The following is a 17672-nucleotide window of genomic DNA, read 5'->3' as shown; positions in this document are numbered from 1 at the left end:
AGACCCTCTCAGCAAAACTAAGTAAGCAAACTTACCAGGGCGGCGAAGGCTGGTAAAGTTCTATTAAACTACTGATAAAGTTCGGTTAACGTTCTATTAAACTACTGATAAAGTTCGGTTAAAGTTCTATTAAACTATTGATAAAGTTCTGGTCAAGTTCTATTAAACTTAACTACATATAAAATTTCTGTTAAAGTTTTATTAAACTACTGATAACGTTCTGTTAAAGTTTTATTAAACTACTGATAATGTTCTGTTAAAGTTCTATTAAACTACTGATAATGTTCTGGTAAAGTTCTATTAAACTATTGATAAAGTTCTGTTAAAGTTCTATTAATCTATTGATAATGTTCTGGTAAAGTTCTATTAAACTACTGATATAAAGTTCTGTTAAAGTTCTATTAAACTATTGATAAAGTTCTGTTAAAGTTCTATTAATCTATTGATAAAGTTCTGGTAATGATCTATTAAACTACTGGTAAAGTTCTGGTAAAGTTCTATTAAACTATTGATAAAGTTCTGTTAAAGTTCTATTAATCTATTGATAATGTTCTGGTGAAGTTCTATTAAACTACTGATATAAAGTTCTGTTAAAGTTCTATTAAACTATTGATAAAGTTCTGTTAAAGTTCTATTAATCTATTGATAAAGTTCTGGTAAAGATCTATTAAACTACTGGTAAAGTTCTGGTAAAGTTCTATCAAGAGCGTATAAAGAAGAACGTTAAAGCCTTCTTAATACGCTCTTGGTTCTATTAAACTATTGATAAAGTTCTGGTAAAGTTCTATTANGGGTATTTAATCTTATCCAGAGATAGCTTTATAGTCCATTAGCTTGTAATACGCTCATACTCATTATCGTCTGTTAATGGCACGGTGAGTAAATCTAACGCACATACAGCCATTTAGAATGACATAAGCAACGCGAATGCACCTCTACCTAGGAGTAGTGTTAGTCCACTCGCTTGTAGTGTAGTAATTTCAGATTAGTGGTCATATAGTGCGAGGAATTTACCCCCTGTGGATAACGTGAAAGTCATTTATTATTATCAGAAGTGTATCATATATATATATATTATATATATATATTATTATTATACACTCCTGTTATTATTATATGGTGGCAACTTAGAAACCCCTTGGGAGGCAGTGCATGCTCTCGTTCGTTTATGCGGTGATGTTACAGCAGTTCTTCTTCCTTGCTCGTGACAAGCTTGGGGGGAAGAGCGCAGAGGAATGCACGCGAATAACCAGTTCTAATCATCATACCCGCGTGCCTGCAGCAGTGAGGTATGTACAAACGCCGGTGTGAGGTGATCATCAGTGACCATGAAGTACACCCGGGGGGAGGGCGGATTGAGATCTCTCCACGTTATAATCAGGACTGCATTATAGGCCTATATATATCTATATTATGCACTCCTGTTATAATCACACGCTCAACCATATATTCTGGCAGCTATAACACATGGCTGAGGTAAACGTCGAGTAGCATAAAATCAGGAGTGTATAATACAGATTATCTATATTATACACATCTATATTATTATCATAATATAGTCTATATAGTCTATATTGTCAGGGGTTAATAATGACAAATTGTCAATTGATATGAATAATCATAATGAAAACAAATGATTTGTCATTGTTAACCCCTGATATATTCTATATCATGGCTCTCCTGCCTGATCGCCTGATACTGTTACAGTTCTACCACTGCGTGCCACACTGATTGATCTCCAACTACTGTCAATGTTCACCGCGCAGAGCTAGGCTGAAATTTTTATCGTTTATATTATCAAGAGATAATAATACATAGGTGTTATAGGTATAATAGGTATTATTAGGTCTTGATATTATGTAACCTTACTTCATAATTTGCATAACCTCAAGAAATTATTGAAGGCCACTTACTTACCCCAGCCAACTAACTGTTCTACAATAGGCGAAAAAGAGGATAAAATATACATGGCCATGCTAACCTAGTATAGTGATATGATTTTGGCTATCTCTAAAGAACGCTCATACAATTTCGCTGTATTCAAGACCTTTCCAGTTCAGGTGCATTGTGCACATGTGCACCATGCACGCACATTATATGCTTCATAAGTATAACTAATAGTCAGATTAGGGCTTGATATGACGTTCTACGTGATGCGTCTGCGCCATGCGTTCAAACGTACTGAAGGTCGCTCTACAGGCGTGTGTATACTCGCAATCTCTGCATCATTCTGTATCGTGTGAATCACAGGAAACTGCCTCGTCGTATGACGACAGGGAATGAGAAAATCCCTTTGAAATGTTCTTGTATGTGACACGACCGAGAGACATTTTGGGTGGGATCGAGATCGAATGTGTTGGTAGAATTGTGCGCGCGTGTGGAGGTGTGGCAGGTCACCGACATTGCCAATGTCGATTACAAAATATATCATTATCGTTCATTACATCAGGTTACCGTTTATAAGTTTATGTAATTACGGATAATTATGTAATTACGGAGGGTTTTGCTGAGAGTGATATCAGTGATATGGAAATGTTTTGCTACAATATGATGCTGTTTTATCTGTAGAGAACATAATTGTGTTCCTGTGACCGTGCTGTGAAGGGCACATGTTATTAGCCAGGTGTCAGCATTTGACACGTATGCATTAGTTAGTACCAAAACTCATATTACGCCAGTAATTTCACGCGCAAATTATAACAAATATAACAATTAAGCAACTTACCGGACAACTACTTTTCTTATTTTCCCCAGTTTTAATGTGTAATACACATTTAAATTTAGAAAAATCCTCGATTGTAATTTAACATGTGCTTTATGATGTGTTCGCTATTTGACCAGTACTGGAATAATTCAAGGTTTTTCAAGTTTTCCGAGTTATTCAAGTTGCTCGGATAATCTGAGCTGCGTGGTCGTTCTTACTTGCCTATGTATAAATGACGTTGAATGAATGATATTGCCCCCGACCACCTAATTTCGGTATCCAGTTAAACCTGTTTCACTTTATTTCCTATTGTATAACCCCGCGAAGGATTCGAAATGGCACCACAGCCATATTTGTGATGTGTGTGTGTGTGTGCGCGCGCGTGTGCGTGTGCGTGTGCGTGTGCGCGTGGGCGTGCGTGTGTGTGGGTGCGTGCGTGCGAGCGTGAGTCCGTGCGTGGTGCGTGCGTGTGTGTGTGTGCGCGTCCGATGCGTGTCCGTGCGATGTTATTGTAGTATAGAAGGTGATGTAATAATCATCATACATGTTATTGTAGTATAGAAGGTGATGTAATAATCATCATACATGTTATTGTAGTATAGAAGGTGATGTAATAATCATCATACATGTTATTGTAGTATAGAAGGTGATGTAATAATCATCATCATGTTATTGTAGTATAGAAGGTGATGTAATAATCATCATACATGTTATTGTAGTATAGAAGGTGATGTAATAATCATCATAGTATAGAAGGTGATGTAGATCGGGGAGGGTCGTGCTCACATCTCCTGCGTATAGGCTGGCCCCGGGAACGCGCTGCCTGCCAAGTGAACTACCCAGCCGCACGCACCCACACGCACGCACACACGCACCCACACGCAAGTACACGCATGCGCGCACACACGCACGCGCGCACGCACGCACACACACACACGGACGCACACACGCACGCGCGCACGCACCCACGCACGCACACACACGCACACACGCACGCGCACACGCACGCACGCACACGCACGCACGCGAGCATGGTGGTTTTGTCCCAAACGAATGGTTTTCGCGTACGTGTATGCCTGCATAATTACATGGTTATCTCTGCCGAGCTGTAGGTATTATTAGGGCGTTCAACTTTCCGTGTAAAACGCACAATTACAAAAGAATGCTGTCACGTAACCAACGGGGGGGGGGCGCTCGTAAACTACCTTACCTTTAGTTTTAGACACACGATATGTCTTCCTGCGTTCTTGACACAAGTTTGTTGTGGGTGTGGATCGAGTTTCATTGCTCTTTTGGGGTTTTTGCGTTCAGTTATGGCTGCTAATGGCAGAGTAAATGTGAGACGTGTGTGAGTAGCAGGCGCGTGTATTACACAATTTACGGGAGTGTGAATAGACCAGCGGACGCTTTACCTCTGTATCCTCGCAGTCTCTTTATGAGCACTGGATTGCCTGAATTGCTCTATACTCTGCCAACACGAATCGTAGATCTTTTGAAATACCTTCACCCATTAGTGACAAAAGCTAACTCGCAGTGCTACCAGTGGACTAACCCCCTGCTGAAGTATTTACTGTGAAAGCAGCTGCGTGGCCTCGGGTAAGGAAACGGAGATAGGCACCGCCCTATGCGCCACATAGGCGCGGGAAGGATTTAGTTTGTTGAATTAGTGACAATAGAGGGTTGAACTGACGGGGAAAATTGGGATCTTTATCCTAGTATAAGCTCCCAGTGATCCCGTAGGCTCATAAATTGCATTATGTACTTATTTGTATTACCTTATGTACATGGTCGCCATGTAGTATGCGGGGGGGGGATATGCACCTGACCTGCAGCCATCCATGAGAGATGATTCATTCATGTGCTCCTGACGTCATTCACATCATGACGTCATCATGACGTCATTCATGTACGTCGTGAGATGCTATGGTTTGGTGCGCTGACACTCTGCTGAATGTTTGCGCGGGGGGACCTGTCCACCAGCTATCCAGTGAGAGCTTACTGAGATCTAGTGAGAGCTTACTAGTGAGATCTAGTGAGAGCTTACTAGTGAGCTCTGACACTGACAAGACTGTATCACAGTCATGATAAAAGTTTTACCTGATGTAGAACTAGCTCTACCAATATAGCCCACCTGTCCGCTACAAGCAGCGACTCAATTCCCGGTTCCTATGCGGCAAAGCGAAGGGACATATTGTTCGAAATAATGATTGACGTAAAATGGTCGAACCTGCTTTGCATGGTTCATAATTTAGGAATATTAGTAAATACGTAATTTTAGTAAACAAGTATGTTTCCCTTGCTGTGTGTGTTGCAGGAGCTAAAAGCGGCAGAACTACATTTGGAGCTGGCGAAGCCGAACTATGATTTCTCCAACTACAGGGTGGTGATATTCTCCTCAGATACAGGTATACGTACTGCAATACTGAGTCAGATCAAGAGAGTAGTCTACTACCGTAAAGTATTGATCGACACATCGTGATTCATTGCAGTGATCTTAATTACTCCAGTGCACGACTGCTTCGAAACATTAGACCTCCATTGATGGAATATTAATGATAGCATATGCGTATCTGTTCAATTTGTAAACGTAGGTAATGAGTTATAGAATAATTGATATGATTGGTACTACTAACTAGTAGTTGGTTGTGCTGTCTGCCCCCATTCGTTTCACAGTCATTAATTAAATATGACATGTATTAACAATGTATAAGTTTAACCAGCAATGTCACTATATATACTTTTCTATAGCTTATAAGTTATATCGACTTACAAGTTCTATAAAAGTATGTTACATTGTACAACCTATTGCTGATAGACCCAAAATTACAATCGATTATAAACAATGTTAGTTTACATTATTATGTGTATTAAATAATGGAAATATGTTCATTAGGTGAACTCATTGTGAACGGCACCGTCGCCAGTGATGCCGGGAACGTGCGGATACCGAACATGCTGCCCGGAACACTGTTCACTGTGCAGATCATTGCGGAGTTCAACAATGGAACCGCAGCGAAGTTCTTCAAGATATTCAACACTGCGACGGGTGCGTATAGCTTTGCATAAGTTATTTTTCAGAAGTTGTAATGATGCTTTAGTAACGCAGTGGTTCCCAACCTTTTGAACTCCTCGTACCCCAAATTTTTTTACGCTATCTCCTGGTACCCTTTCGCCCACCATAAGCAAAATGAAGAACCAACACTGATGTATTGTCATGAATATTTTGATATCATGTTTATGTTTTATTAATGCAGTCGCACGGCGAATTTTTCCAATCAAGCGCACTGTGCCCTAAACGACAGTTCAATGAGAGGACTGCTGCTGCATGGCAGAAACTAACTTTTTTAAAACCATGACTTGTTGGCACCGTCGATAGAGATGCCTGAATTACCCGCTGATTATTATATAGCACTACTTTTTTTAAATTGTCTAAGAGGCTTACCAGGTACCCCCTGTGGTGTTCGCTAGTACCCCCATGGGGTACTAGTACCCCCGGTTGGCAACCAGGGGGGTTTAGTTGATGATGTCTGAGTTAGACCTACCACCGCTTAATCATGCCAGTCATACTTCTCTGTTTTGCCAAGAGATCAAGTTTTTAGCTCACCTTGACATCGTCTGAGTTGTTACTGCTATGCTCCTATTAAACGTCCTATTTTGAAGCACGCCAGTCGACGTACTTTCGAGCCACGGCAATTTTTTGGCAAAAATGGGAATTGCTATTAGTCAGTTCAGGTTCAACGGATTTTGCTCATTTTTGGTATGTGAATGAATAAGGGCTAGGGGTTTTGATATTTAAAAAAAAATTATGCAAATTAGGTAGGGTTTGGCAATTATATAGCATATAACGCAGATAACTAACAGTCTGTGGTGTGACACTCGTCTGGTTCGTTTTACAAGATTTCATTGACAATATCTTTAATGCAAAATTGGTATTTCCTCTCCACCCTGCCGATAAAACGTCCATATTAGAGTAAAGTTTTACAAAACATGTCGGAACGCAGCATAACCTATTTATTTCAAACGCCATCGCTACAAAGCGGCTATAGCGCCATCTACGGTCACAAATTGTGATTCATTTTGGTTTATAAATTATTATTGCAATATACAGATGGCAATCGTTTCTATAATGTACGTCGATGGTTGCTCAATTAAAACTGACTTCTTCTTACTCACTCATTTGTGTCCTTTTTTGTGGTGAGCTACAGTGTCATTGACACTTTCATTATTACTCTTATTATTTTCTTCTCTGCCATGCGGCTTGCTATTTTTTTCGTTTCACGAAGTGATTATGCGTGTTTTGTTAAGCAGTATGCGTGTCCATGTTTGGTTGGAATACAGCACAAGCAGTGTCGTTTGATATATAACACGCATGTGTTATCAGAATTATAAAATATTGCATGCAAGAGAGTTTCTGCCCTTTCTTGTCTCATGTGCTGAGCTAAAACCCTTCATCACTCAATCGGTAGAATGTTGAAGGGCACGTGTGAATTATCCACAGAAGAAAAAAGCAAGCAAAGGCTACTGCAAAAAGTTCCACCGTTGTTCTACTTATTCCTCCCCTTTGTTGTACTTTTTTCGCACAAGCTATATCGGCGTGTCTTATGTCCTACTTCTTGACTCTCTCTCTCTCTCTCTCTCTCTCTCTCTCTCTCTCTCTCTCATCTCTCTCTCTCTTCTCTCTCTCCTCTCTCATCTCTCTCTCTCTCCCTCTCCTCCTCATCTCTCTCCTCTCGCTCTCTCTCTTCTCTCTCTTCTTCGTCTCTCTCATCTCTCTCTCTCTCTCTCTCCTCCTCTCTCTTTCTCTCTCTCTCTTCCCCTCTCTCTTCTTCTCTCTCTCTTCTCTCCTCTCCTCCTCATCTTCTCTCTCTCTCTCTCTCCTCTCTCTCTCTCTCTCTCTCATCTCTCTCTCTCTCTCTCTCTCTCTCTCTCTCTCTCTCTTTCTCTCTCGCAGCTCCTCTCTCTCTCTCCTCCCTCTCCCTCTACCTCTCTCTCTCCTCCTCGCTCTCTCCTCTCTCCTCTCTCTCTCTCTCTCTCCGTCAATTCTTTACTCTCCTTTCTCTCTGTCTCCCTTCTCTCGCATCTCTCTCCTCCATTTCTCTCTCTCTTTCTCTTGCTCTTCTCGCTCTCTCTCTGCTCTCTCTCTTCTCTCTTCTCTCTCTCTCTCTCTCTCTCTCTCTCTCTCTTCTCGTCTCTCTCCTCCTTCTCTCTGTCTCCCATCTCTCGCTCTCTCTCTCTCGTTCTCCATTTCTCTTCTTCTCTTTCTTCTTGCTCTCTCTCGCCTCTTTCTTTCTCTCTCTCTCTCTCTCTCTCTCTCTCTCTCGTGCGCGCTCCTCTCTCTCTCGCTACTACCCGCCTGCATGTTCTTAGTCTGTCATTGTCCAGGAAGTCAGTTAGAGGTAGAATCTCGTGTCATTCACTAGCTGTAAAACTGTAGCTGATAGAAAATTCAGTACGGTATTGCAGTCACCGCCAGAAAGTGACAGTTACCTGTGAAGGTATATTGTTGACCAACTGGAATTGTTCAGTGGCGGAGGGCGTGTTTCGTATATCATTATTTGAACTGAGGAAACTGCTCCAGCAGTTTTATCACTGCTTGCATGCGTGTTCTTATATAGCTTCGTACCATGGCATGCATGGTAGGAAGATATAACATAAACAGTAGTTTTTTCGAGCTTTTTCAATAATATTGAAACTGCAATCAGGAGGGCAGTAACGTTGACATATACATAGGTCGGCCAGTGTGGCCCTATTTGCACAAGGGGTTGTTTAACTGTATCAAACGTTTCATATGTTTGCATGGGTACGCGGTGCATGCTACTGTATATGGAACCATTGTTGTTCTAGTGTGTGCGCAGCTATCCCATTATATAGTGTGTGTATTCTAGATGCTCACACTTTCACTGAGGCTGGTATAAAAGGAGATTTCTTTGTATGTATGTATTGTATGCATGTATGTATTATAAAATGTCCGCGCGTGCGTGTGTGTAAAGCTTAAAACCTTGTGAAACCTTGTGTTTTTCCTACATTTTAGTGCCAGAAGTGCCCGGCGGTGTTAGGGGTCAGTCTGAAACGGACAATGTGCTGCTAGAGTGGGAACCCCCAGCAATCGGTCAGGCGAACACATATATAGTCAACTATGGCAAGAGTAATGATCTCGAAGTGGGAATTCTAGGACAAGTCAGGTAAAAAGACTTAGATGCTCTCTGCAATCAGATTGTACTATCAGTTACCAGATGGTGAGGTGAAATGTAAACAGATTTGCTTGTTTTTCTGATTTACCAGTGCAACAGCCAATTCTGAAATATCATGTAAAACCAACCATCCAGTCTTCTCTCTCTTGCTTATACGAACGCACGCGCGCGCACACACATGCACGCACTGGCAAGCGCAAACACGTACACGAAGGCACACGCATGCATGCATCCATCAGGTAATATAAGGATTGAATAAAAACAAACATTGTTTTTATTGAATCCTAGTGAGATGAAGTTTGATGATGAAGAGTGGGTGGTTTTAAATATTTACAATAGAATAACAATAAATCTCATATTTGTGATCACATATTTATATAAACTTTACAAGGCAATGCACAGTAAAATTAAAGCAGAAGAAAGTTTATTTTTATGGTACTCTTCGTGTAGGGTGTAGTACTGTTAAATTTAAGTGAAAGATGTTTATATTACAGCTAATCTATCTAATATAAGCTTTTTGTGAAGCATATCTAACCCTTTATGCTCTAACAACAACCACACCTAAAAGTCCTACCCCTATGCTTACCACACGTTTACTTTTATTTGTTAAATGTTTTTCCCGCTTGATATCAGTGTTGTAGTCGAGTCCGCACCCCCCGAGTCCGAGTCCGAGTCCGAGTCCGAGTCCGCACCCTCCGAGTCCGAGTCCGCACCTTCCAAGTCCGAGTCCGAGTCCGAGTCCACGCCACCCGAGTCCGAGTCCGAGTCCGAGTCCAGCTTTGATTAAAAAAAAGGGGGCACAGACCGACAAGGCCACTCACTTCTATGTATGTGTTTGTTCAAAAATTGGGGGGGGGGGTGTCTCCTGCCCCTGGATAGTCCTGGATCTGTCACTTGTTTGCATGAAATAGAAAGTACAGTAAAACTTGCATAAGTCGACACTTTTGGGGACCAGCATATTTGTGTCGACTTAGGAAAATTACGACTTATGCGTAAGTCATCATTTTGTCGATTTATACAATGTATGTATATATGCGCGTATACACTGTATTAGCTGAACTCTCTCTTTGGATTAACGTGTGGATTAACAGAAACGTGTGGATTAACAGAATCTCTCCTTGAGTAACAAGCGAACAATGCGAATGAAGCAATCACTGCATACAGTCATGTATTTTTGTACTATGTATAAATGATTATAATGCATAGTGCATAACAACTCTCAACAACAACTGTCTGAACAGAATCTCTCCTTGAGTAAATTACTCCTTAAAGTACATGCTCGTTACATTTAAGGAACATCAAGGGAAAAAATCGCAACAGTGCATCGTAGACATTCGAAAGTGTATAGTCAGCCGAAAACACAGAGACACGAGTCATACGAAACGTGTTAAAGTAACGGATCCATTTGTGTTTTACGTGAATGACACGGCTTGTTGAACCAAATGAGAGAGTGCTAGTACCTTCGAAGTGGTAGAAGAAGAGAAAGAAGTGGGAGAAAAAGCGCAAAGGGACGAGGTGACAGCAGATTCAAACCAAAGGGACAAGAATCTTAATCGAGCCATTGAAAACGTTACAAGATTAGGCCGTCTATCTAGAAAACCTAGGAGTTTTAGTTTTAAATTCTTGTAAACTGCGTGTTACAATATGTACAGTTGTGTACTATGTATGTAGTGGCCTCGAGCCGGCCTCAACCCGAGTCCTCGAGTCCGGAGGGCTCGAGTCCGAGTCCGAGTCATTGCACTCCGAGACCGAGACCGAGACCAAGGAAAACGGTCTCGAGGCCGGTCTCGAGGCCAAGACCGGCCTCGAGACCTACAACACTGCTTGATATACATATTGGGATTTAACTGCATTGCGCTTGAGTGGGGTTTGGCCTTCACAGTTACTCAGCCAAACAGAAGCAACCTGCCATTTCTTCTTCTTGGCTAACTGTTGTGCCAGATCATTGTTCCACCTAATAAATTCGGCATTAAGAAATGCGTACGGCATTCAGTAAAGACTCCCCTGTGCCTCACTGCCCTCCTTCTGCCAACTGCATTTCACAAGTTGTTTGTGCGCCGATGCGGCACAATCTGGATAGTTAACCGCTAGCACGCTCTTGTGTTGCAGCTTGATTAAGAATGCCACCTCTCCGACGCGGGTGGACAAGCTCGAACCGGGATCGAGCTATTCATTCTCTATCTACGCCATCTTTCACAACAAGAGCTCACAAGCAGCAACAATCAATGTATCGACAGGTATGCCCTCGTGTTACCTGCACTGTCTTATTGTATTATCACAATGATTACATTTGTAAGGGCAAGATAAGATGTAAGTCGTTTGAGAGGGAATGATGTGTGATTGCACTATAGCCATCAGTATCACAATTAAACGTTGCACATCTAGCATATCTTCCCGATATATCGAACCAAAATATATGAGATTGACTTTTAATTAAAAAGATATTTATTGGTTAATAAACTTATAACCTATAATATACTATATAATATATACTATATACTATACCACTGCGATGGCTCAATGGTTGAGTGCTCGCCTCGTATGTGGAAGGTCGGGGGTTCAACTCTCGGCCGGGTCATACCAAAGACTTGAAAAATGGTACACACGGCTTCTCTGCTTAGCATTCAGCGTGGCAAGTTAACTCGCAGTGCTAAAGTGGACTAACCCCCTACTGTAGCATTTACTGTGAAAGCAGCTGCGGGGCCTCAGGGTTACAGAAACGGAGATATAGGCACCGCCCTATGCGCCTGTAGCTATACGCTATGCGTATGAAGGCGCGGGAAGGATTTAACTAACTATAATATACTATATACATATATATATAGTATATTATAGTATAGTATGTGATGTCCCCACAGTTCCATTACCACCAGAGAGCATGGGTGTGTTAGAAACAACATCGTCATCTGCGCTGTTGTCATGGAGACCTCCATCAGTGGGCAGCTTTGATGAATTCCGCCTTGAATATGCCGGAGTAAGTGTCATATTTTATTTTATGTCGACAAAGGGCAGCGTAACAGAAACATTCCAACCTTATCAAACGTTGATTGAGTATGATATAAAGTGTTATTTAATGACCTTACTATTGTGTGTTACTATAATCTCGTAAGTATATCAATTCTCGATTTCTTTGTAAACCTCGAGACAAAATTCCGACTTTTTTTTAACAGAATTTACAGCTGACAGGTGACTTGTCCATGCTGATTGGTGATATGATGCCAGGGAAGATGCTGACGGTTTCCATGGCGACGGTCAGCAATGGAATGTTAAGTGACGGGGTCAGCTACAATGTTACTGCCCGTACGTATAAGATTTCATTCGTGCTAAATAGAATCGCACAGAAAAGTGCGAAATACTTAGATATGGGGTCAGAAATCTTAACCAAAACCAATATAACCAAATGTTTAATATTAGTAGTGTAGTGTTGTAGAACAGCTTTTAGAAATTCTAAAAGTATTGATTTATTCTTAATATGATATCATGCAGTAGTGAAGAAGAAAATGTGTTTTAATTCACTCCTGATGATATCCTCATGTTATATAAACCGATGACACCAATTCTTCGATGAAGAAATATTTTCGTAGGAGATGAACTGATTAAATACCAGGGCTATGAAACATCGTACCAAGTCGTATCTGTTTTTGTTGCGAGTAATATTCTCATACTGCATCTTGCTATACTAATGATACGTATAAAGTAATATTTAAACGCACGTTTACGTTTAAAGATCCTGCATTGGTGCGTACTCATAAATTGTTTTATGACATCACTACTTTTAGGACCTCTGCCCGTTCTTAACCTGCAAGCTTTGGCATTGAATACATCTGCCATAAGTTTATCATGGAAAGTCGATATGACCAGCCAGCAGCAATATTTTGTGGTACGTTAGTTAATGCAGGTTTTTACTACTTTGGCTAGCTGTGTTACGGGATGGCATTTATTTTTTCACTCGATAAGTGCAGTCACAGGTCTTCTAGTAAAGAAGATCAAAAGTTCATTCTATTTCTTCACCGTAGTGGAAGATCCCTACTTGTACGGCTATATAGTAGACCAAGTACGCCTGAACTAGGTCTGAATGGACTGGTCATTTTCCTTAGTAAATACATATCTTACCATCGTGTTACTGTTCGTCTTTTAGGTAACAGTGGCCAATGTTGTGCAACAGAGTAAGATGGACGAACAATTTAAGCTGCAGACAATAGAACATGCTGCTATTGTAGATCGGCTTCCACCAGGGCAGCAGTTTACTATTAACGTCGTAGCAGTCAGCAACAATGTTAGCAGTGATGTATCAACAGCACTACAAGCTACAAGTAAGAGTCTGCGCTCGTATACGAGCAAACTAAGCTAGCACTTTAACACGACCACGTGATACGCCTTAACCGCATATTTTACATATTATCAAGAGCGTATAAAGAAGGAGAGCGTACAACGGTGAAATGCTGAAACCATGTTGCAGTATTAGTCGAATTAATAAACTTTCCCCATTTTATTTTGACGATTCTTTGCAGTATTAATGAGCAGCTGTCCTACCTTGTTAATATAAAACAAACCGCATGTACCTACGATGCCTCTATGCTGAGATAATGAGCGGTGAAAATCTGGTATTTTCGCCGAAAACCCACTCGAGATCAGTGTTTACTGCGACTGTCTCTCGTTTTGTGGACTCTATTGTTGCTTCCGGTCGCCGCTGTGTAGCGCTGACTTGATACGTTATTACTACAGCGTTACTACATCCAGCGTAAGGGGCGGGTCATCACCATGGCGATAAATGACAAGACGTTTTTGTGGAGTAATGGCTGCGTCAATGACTGGAAATGCGAGATTGTAGAAGGAAAAGAAATTTCATTGTCAATGAATGACGGAAACACGCGAGGTTTCCCGAAGCTATCGCCAGAACGAGAGACAGTATCTACGTATCTCGAGTCGGTTTTCGGCGAAAATACCAGATTTTCACCGCTCATTATCTCAGCGTAGAGGCATCGTAGGGACAAGCGGTTTGTTTTATATTTGCAAGGTAGGACAGCTGATCAATAAAACCAAAAAATCAATAATGCCAAAATATCAAGGAATCGTCAAAATAAAATAGGCAAAGTTTATTAATTTGACTAATACTACAGCATGGTTTCAGCATTTCACCGTTGTACGCTCTCCTTCTTAATACGCTGTTGATATTATTAATTTTACAATATAGCGCTCTATAGGCTCTGTTTTAAAAGCCATTTACAGTTTACAGCTTGTTTGACCCCCATCGCAATATAGCAATAGCATCGAACAATGACACCGAATTCACATACTCTATTATTTATTTCTACAGAGCCTCTTCAACCCATCATCACTGCACTTATACCATCCGCTGACAGCTTTCAACTGAAGTGGTCGCCCGCAGATGGCAGCACCCCATCGACCTCCCTTTCACTTTTGTATGGACTCGTGAACAATGACTTGATCTACACACGGGAAGTGAGCAATGCAGTGTCTGAAGTCACAGTCACTGGTCTGACTCCTGGTGCTGTTTACCAGTTGAACTTGACTGCCAATAGCTATGGTGAAAAGAGCGAACCACTGTATAAAAACATATCTTTAGGTGAGCATTTGACACTCGTAAGGATTAGTGGATACTGTTAACTATAGTGAGTATTGATAATTAAAAGAGGATGATGAAACCCTGTATATTTATTTATTTAAATATATTTAAGACTTTCTTATGTATATCATAATTACTACATTACATTAAAAGTTTTGTCATACTATTTTGGCTAATTTCTGCTGTGATTTTCAGTTGGCGCAAGTGTGTTGCTTGCTTTATGCTGGGCACAAATGACTGTGCCAACATTCGTGAATCACGTAAAACTATACAATGCAACAGTATTGTTTCCAAGAGCATAACGCTTCGTTTATCTAATCTGCGGTGCGCTTATTTGCAGTGCCGCTAGCGCCGTACGACCTGCACGTGCCGACGGCTAACGTCACCAACAGTACAATGCTGGTGACGTGGGCGTTCGTGGACGATGACGCTGCCTTCATCAACGCATTTCGTGTCAACGTGTCGTCGTCATCTGACGGACTCGAGCAGACGATGGTCGTCACGAACACGTCACGGCGTAGCGTGATCGTGAGGAGACTCGAGTCGGGCAGCGAATACAAGCTGTCAGTGGAGAGTGTGGCTCATAACCAGTACAGTGATCCCATCACCGCGGTGCAGGCCACAAGTACGTGAATGACTTTTCAGTGCATTCCTAATCGGTATTTCTCTTACGGACGTGGTTCATTTTGATTGGTGTTATCTGTGTCTTTCGTTATTTTCTAATACAGTGGACCCCCGAGATACGGATTTAATTCGTTCCACAGATTTGTTCGTGTCTCGAAACGAAAAATTCGTATCTTGAACCCTATATAGGACATACAGCAATTTACGTACAGCAAGTGCAATCATGAGAGCACAACCACATTCAATGAGTCACGTACTTAAACTGACTCACCGGCTTATTACCTGATTGGCTGAGTCGTAAGATGTTCGTATGTTGAATTTTATTCATTTGTCGAATACATTACGTTCAATAGGAGGTCGTTCGTATCTCGGGGGGTCCACTGTATACGAAAATGGTTACGATTCGTTATACCACCTTCTCTTCTCTCGTGTTTTAATAATGTGTGATGATAGCATTGTATTGGTGGTTTTGACGGTTACTGTGTTAAGCAGACCGTGTTTACTGAAGTTATAATTATCTAATGATTTCTATAATTCACACTTATGAGCAATTTTGTTGAGCAAAGTTTCACCGTCAAGGAAGCTCAATCCTAAGGGACAGAAATGTAAAGAGACAATAAAAATAAAAGCTGAACATAAATATGCTTTTTCCCCTAAAATTCAGCTTAGAAACGATAGTGTTACTCATGGTGTCATGTTATATATTGGGTGTGTTGCTTTTTAGGACCAAGCACACCAAGGGATATGAGACTGCGTTTCTACACTAATACTGGACTAGGAGTTGGCTGGTTAGCACCATATGGTAACTTCGATGAATACCGTGTCAGTTACAGTGGAATGGATCGTAACGGTAATGCTACACTAGGTAAGTGACTGCAACCGAATGGTTTTGTTCTGATAGTTATCAATATAGTATTAGGTTTTAGGGTTATCATAAATTACAGTTGATAGTTTATACGTAAAGTTGATTAGATAGCAGAAGGTTGTACATTTAGGGTTGAATGAGCTCCCTGACTATTATAACTGAGATATTTTCAAGGACATGACCATGACCTTCGCTTGTCATTCACAGGTAAAGCAGCAGAGACCTTCTCGTTTGATAACTTGACGGCGGGGGAGGAGTATGTCGTGTCAGTGTCGAGTTATTTGAATGCCTTCAACCTAACGAGCATTCCGGCCACCATCGAACGAAGGACACGTGAGTGTAATCGATAGTTAACGAGAAATATTAACGGTAATTGGTTTTTTTAATTAGGAAAAAAAGCCATATAAACATTAAATGTAACATGAAAGGATATAAGAATGTAAGCATGTAAAGCATGATCATAACAATCTTGCTAACTCACAATTGCATGCAGTTAACGAATTTGTGATGAATATAATTGCTTATATAATAATAAATAATTGGGCATCATGATCGAGATTTATTATCGATCATTATTTTTCTTCTTCAGGGCCACTACTTGAGTCTAACTTCACGCAGATAGAAATGTCAAACACAACAGTGAATGTGACAGTCTCGCCCACAAAGACAGGAGCGTTTGACTATTATATCATCAGACTAGTGTCTTTCGATACAGACAAGGAGAAATTCCTGCCACGCAACGCCAGCTCACTGTGAGTGTGTTTGGTTGAGATTGTCGTTGATGCTGTGGTTGCGGGTTGTGATCAGTAGAATGTAGTATGTTGAAAGCTTGTACATGAATGTTGCATGGGTATGAGGTTGGTGCATAGGTGATGTTACAGTGATGCATAGGTGATGTAACAGTGATGCATAGGTGATGTTACGATCATTTAAGGGTGTTGAATGGGTGGTTCGAAGTCAGTACTGCGCAGAAAGTACGACAAGTCAGTTATAGTGCATAGTTTGCATGAGGTAGTTTGGTACGAGTGTGTGCATGTATGCTGTAAGGCTGCTGCAAGCACAGAGCAGCGGTTATGCATGGGTGCTGCAAGGATAGTGAGGCAGGTTTTGTTCGAGAGTGTGCATGTGAACTAGTGTAACTATACGTGTATAATGGTTGTGTGTTCGTTTGTGTAGCATGGTACAGTTTAACAAGCTGAGCCCAGGAGAACCATATGAAGTCACACTGGCTGTGAAAAGTGGAAACATCAAGAGCCAAGATTCAAGATCCCTAGAGTTCCGAACGAGTGAGACCATTTTGTTGCCTTGTCTGTTATGATTTTATTATCTGTTGTTAATGGCATCGTCAATGGTTCTGTTGACAATTTTCCTCAAAGCTTCTTCAAACTTTGCCTCAAACTTGTCCAGGCTACATTCGAACAGAGGGCAATGCTTTAGGGTTAGTGGTGAAATAATAAATTTCCGTTATTTATAAGCATATGCCTATATAAGAACCCCCTTCAAACTACTGTTTACTCTACTGAAACATTAAAACACATGCTTTCTTCTGACACACACAAATTCCCGTGTTGCTCTCTATAATGTCTCTTACTACAAGTCCTGTGACCAAATTTTGTCACATCAATTAAGCATACAATCTTGACATACCCCACGTACGTACATATATCTTGTACTTATATATTTATATATATTATCATGAGT

At 41.0% G+C, this 17672-nt stretch overlaps 1 protein-coding gene across 1 annotated transcript in view; it reads left to right on the top strand.

Moving 5' to 3' along the window:
* The window catches only part of LOC106811856 (tyrosine-protein phosphatase 10D-like), a gene marked incomplete in the record, with an annotated part of 38498 nt that overhangs the window by 9115 nt on the left and 11711 nt on the right, over positions 1–17672 (top strand). Inside the window, 14 exon segments of the mRNA XM_014815575.1 lie at positions 5019–5109; positions 5598–5750; positions 8736–8886; positions 11005–11132; positions 11754–11869; positions 12066–12195; positions 12675–12775; positions 13034–13208; positions 14213–14482; positions 14823–15107; positions 15831–15971; positions 16179–16304; positions 16561–16723; positions 17148–17257. Of these exon segments, the coding sequence (XP_014671061.1) occupies positions 5019–5109; positions 5598–5750; positions 8736–8886; positions 11005–11132; positions 11754–11869; positions 12066–12195; positions 12675–12775; positions 13034–13208; positions 14213–14482; positions 14823–15107; positions 15831–15971; positions 16179–16304; positions 16561–16723; positions 17148–17257 (2140 nt within the window).

This window comes from Priapulus caudatus, unplaced genomic scaffold, assembly GCF_000485595.1.
Source record: "Priapulus caudatus unplaced genomic scaffold, Priapulus_caudatus-5.0.1 Scaffold583, whole genome shotgun sequence".
NCBI lineage: Eukaryota > Metazoa > Priapulida > Priapulimorpha > Priapulimorphida > Priapulidae > Priapulus > Priapulus caudatus.
This window is presented reverse-complemented; position numbering and strand designations above follow the sequence as displayed.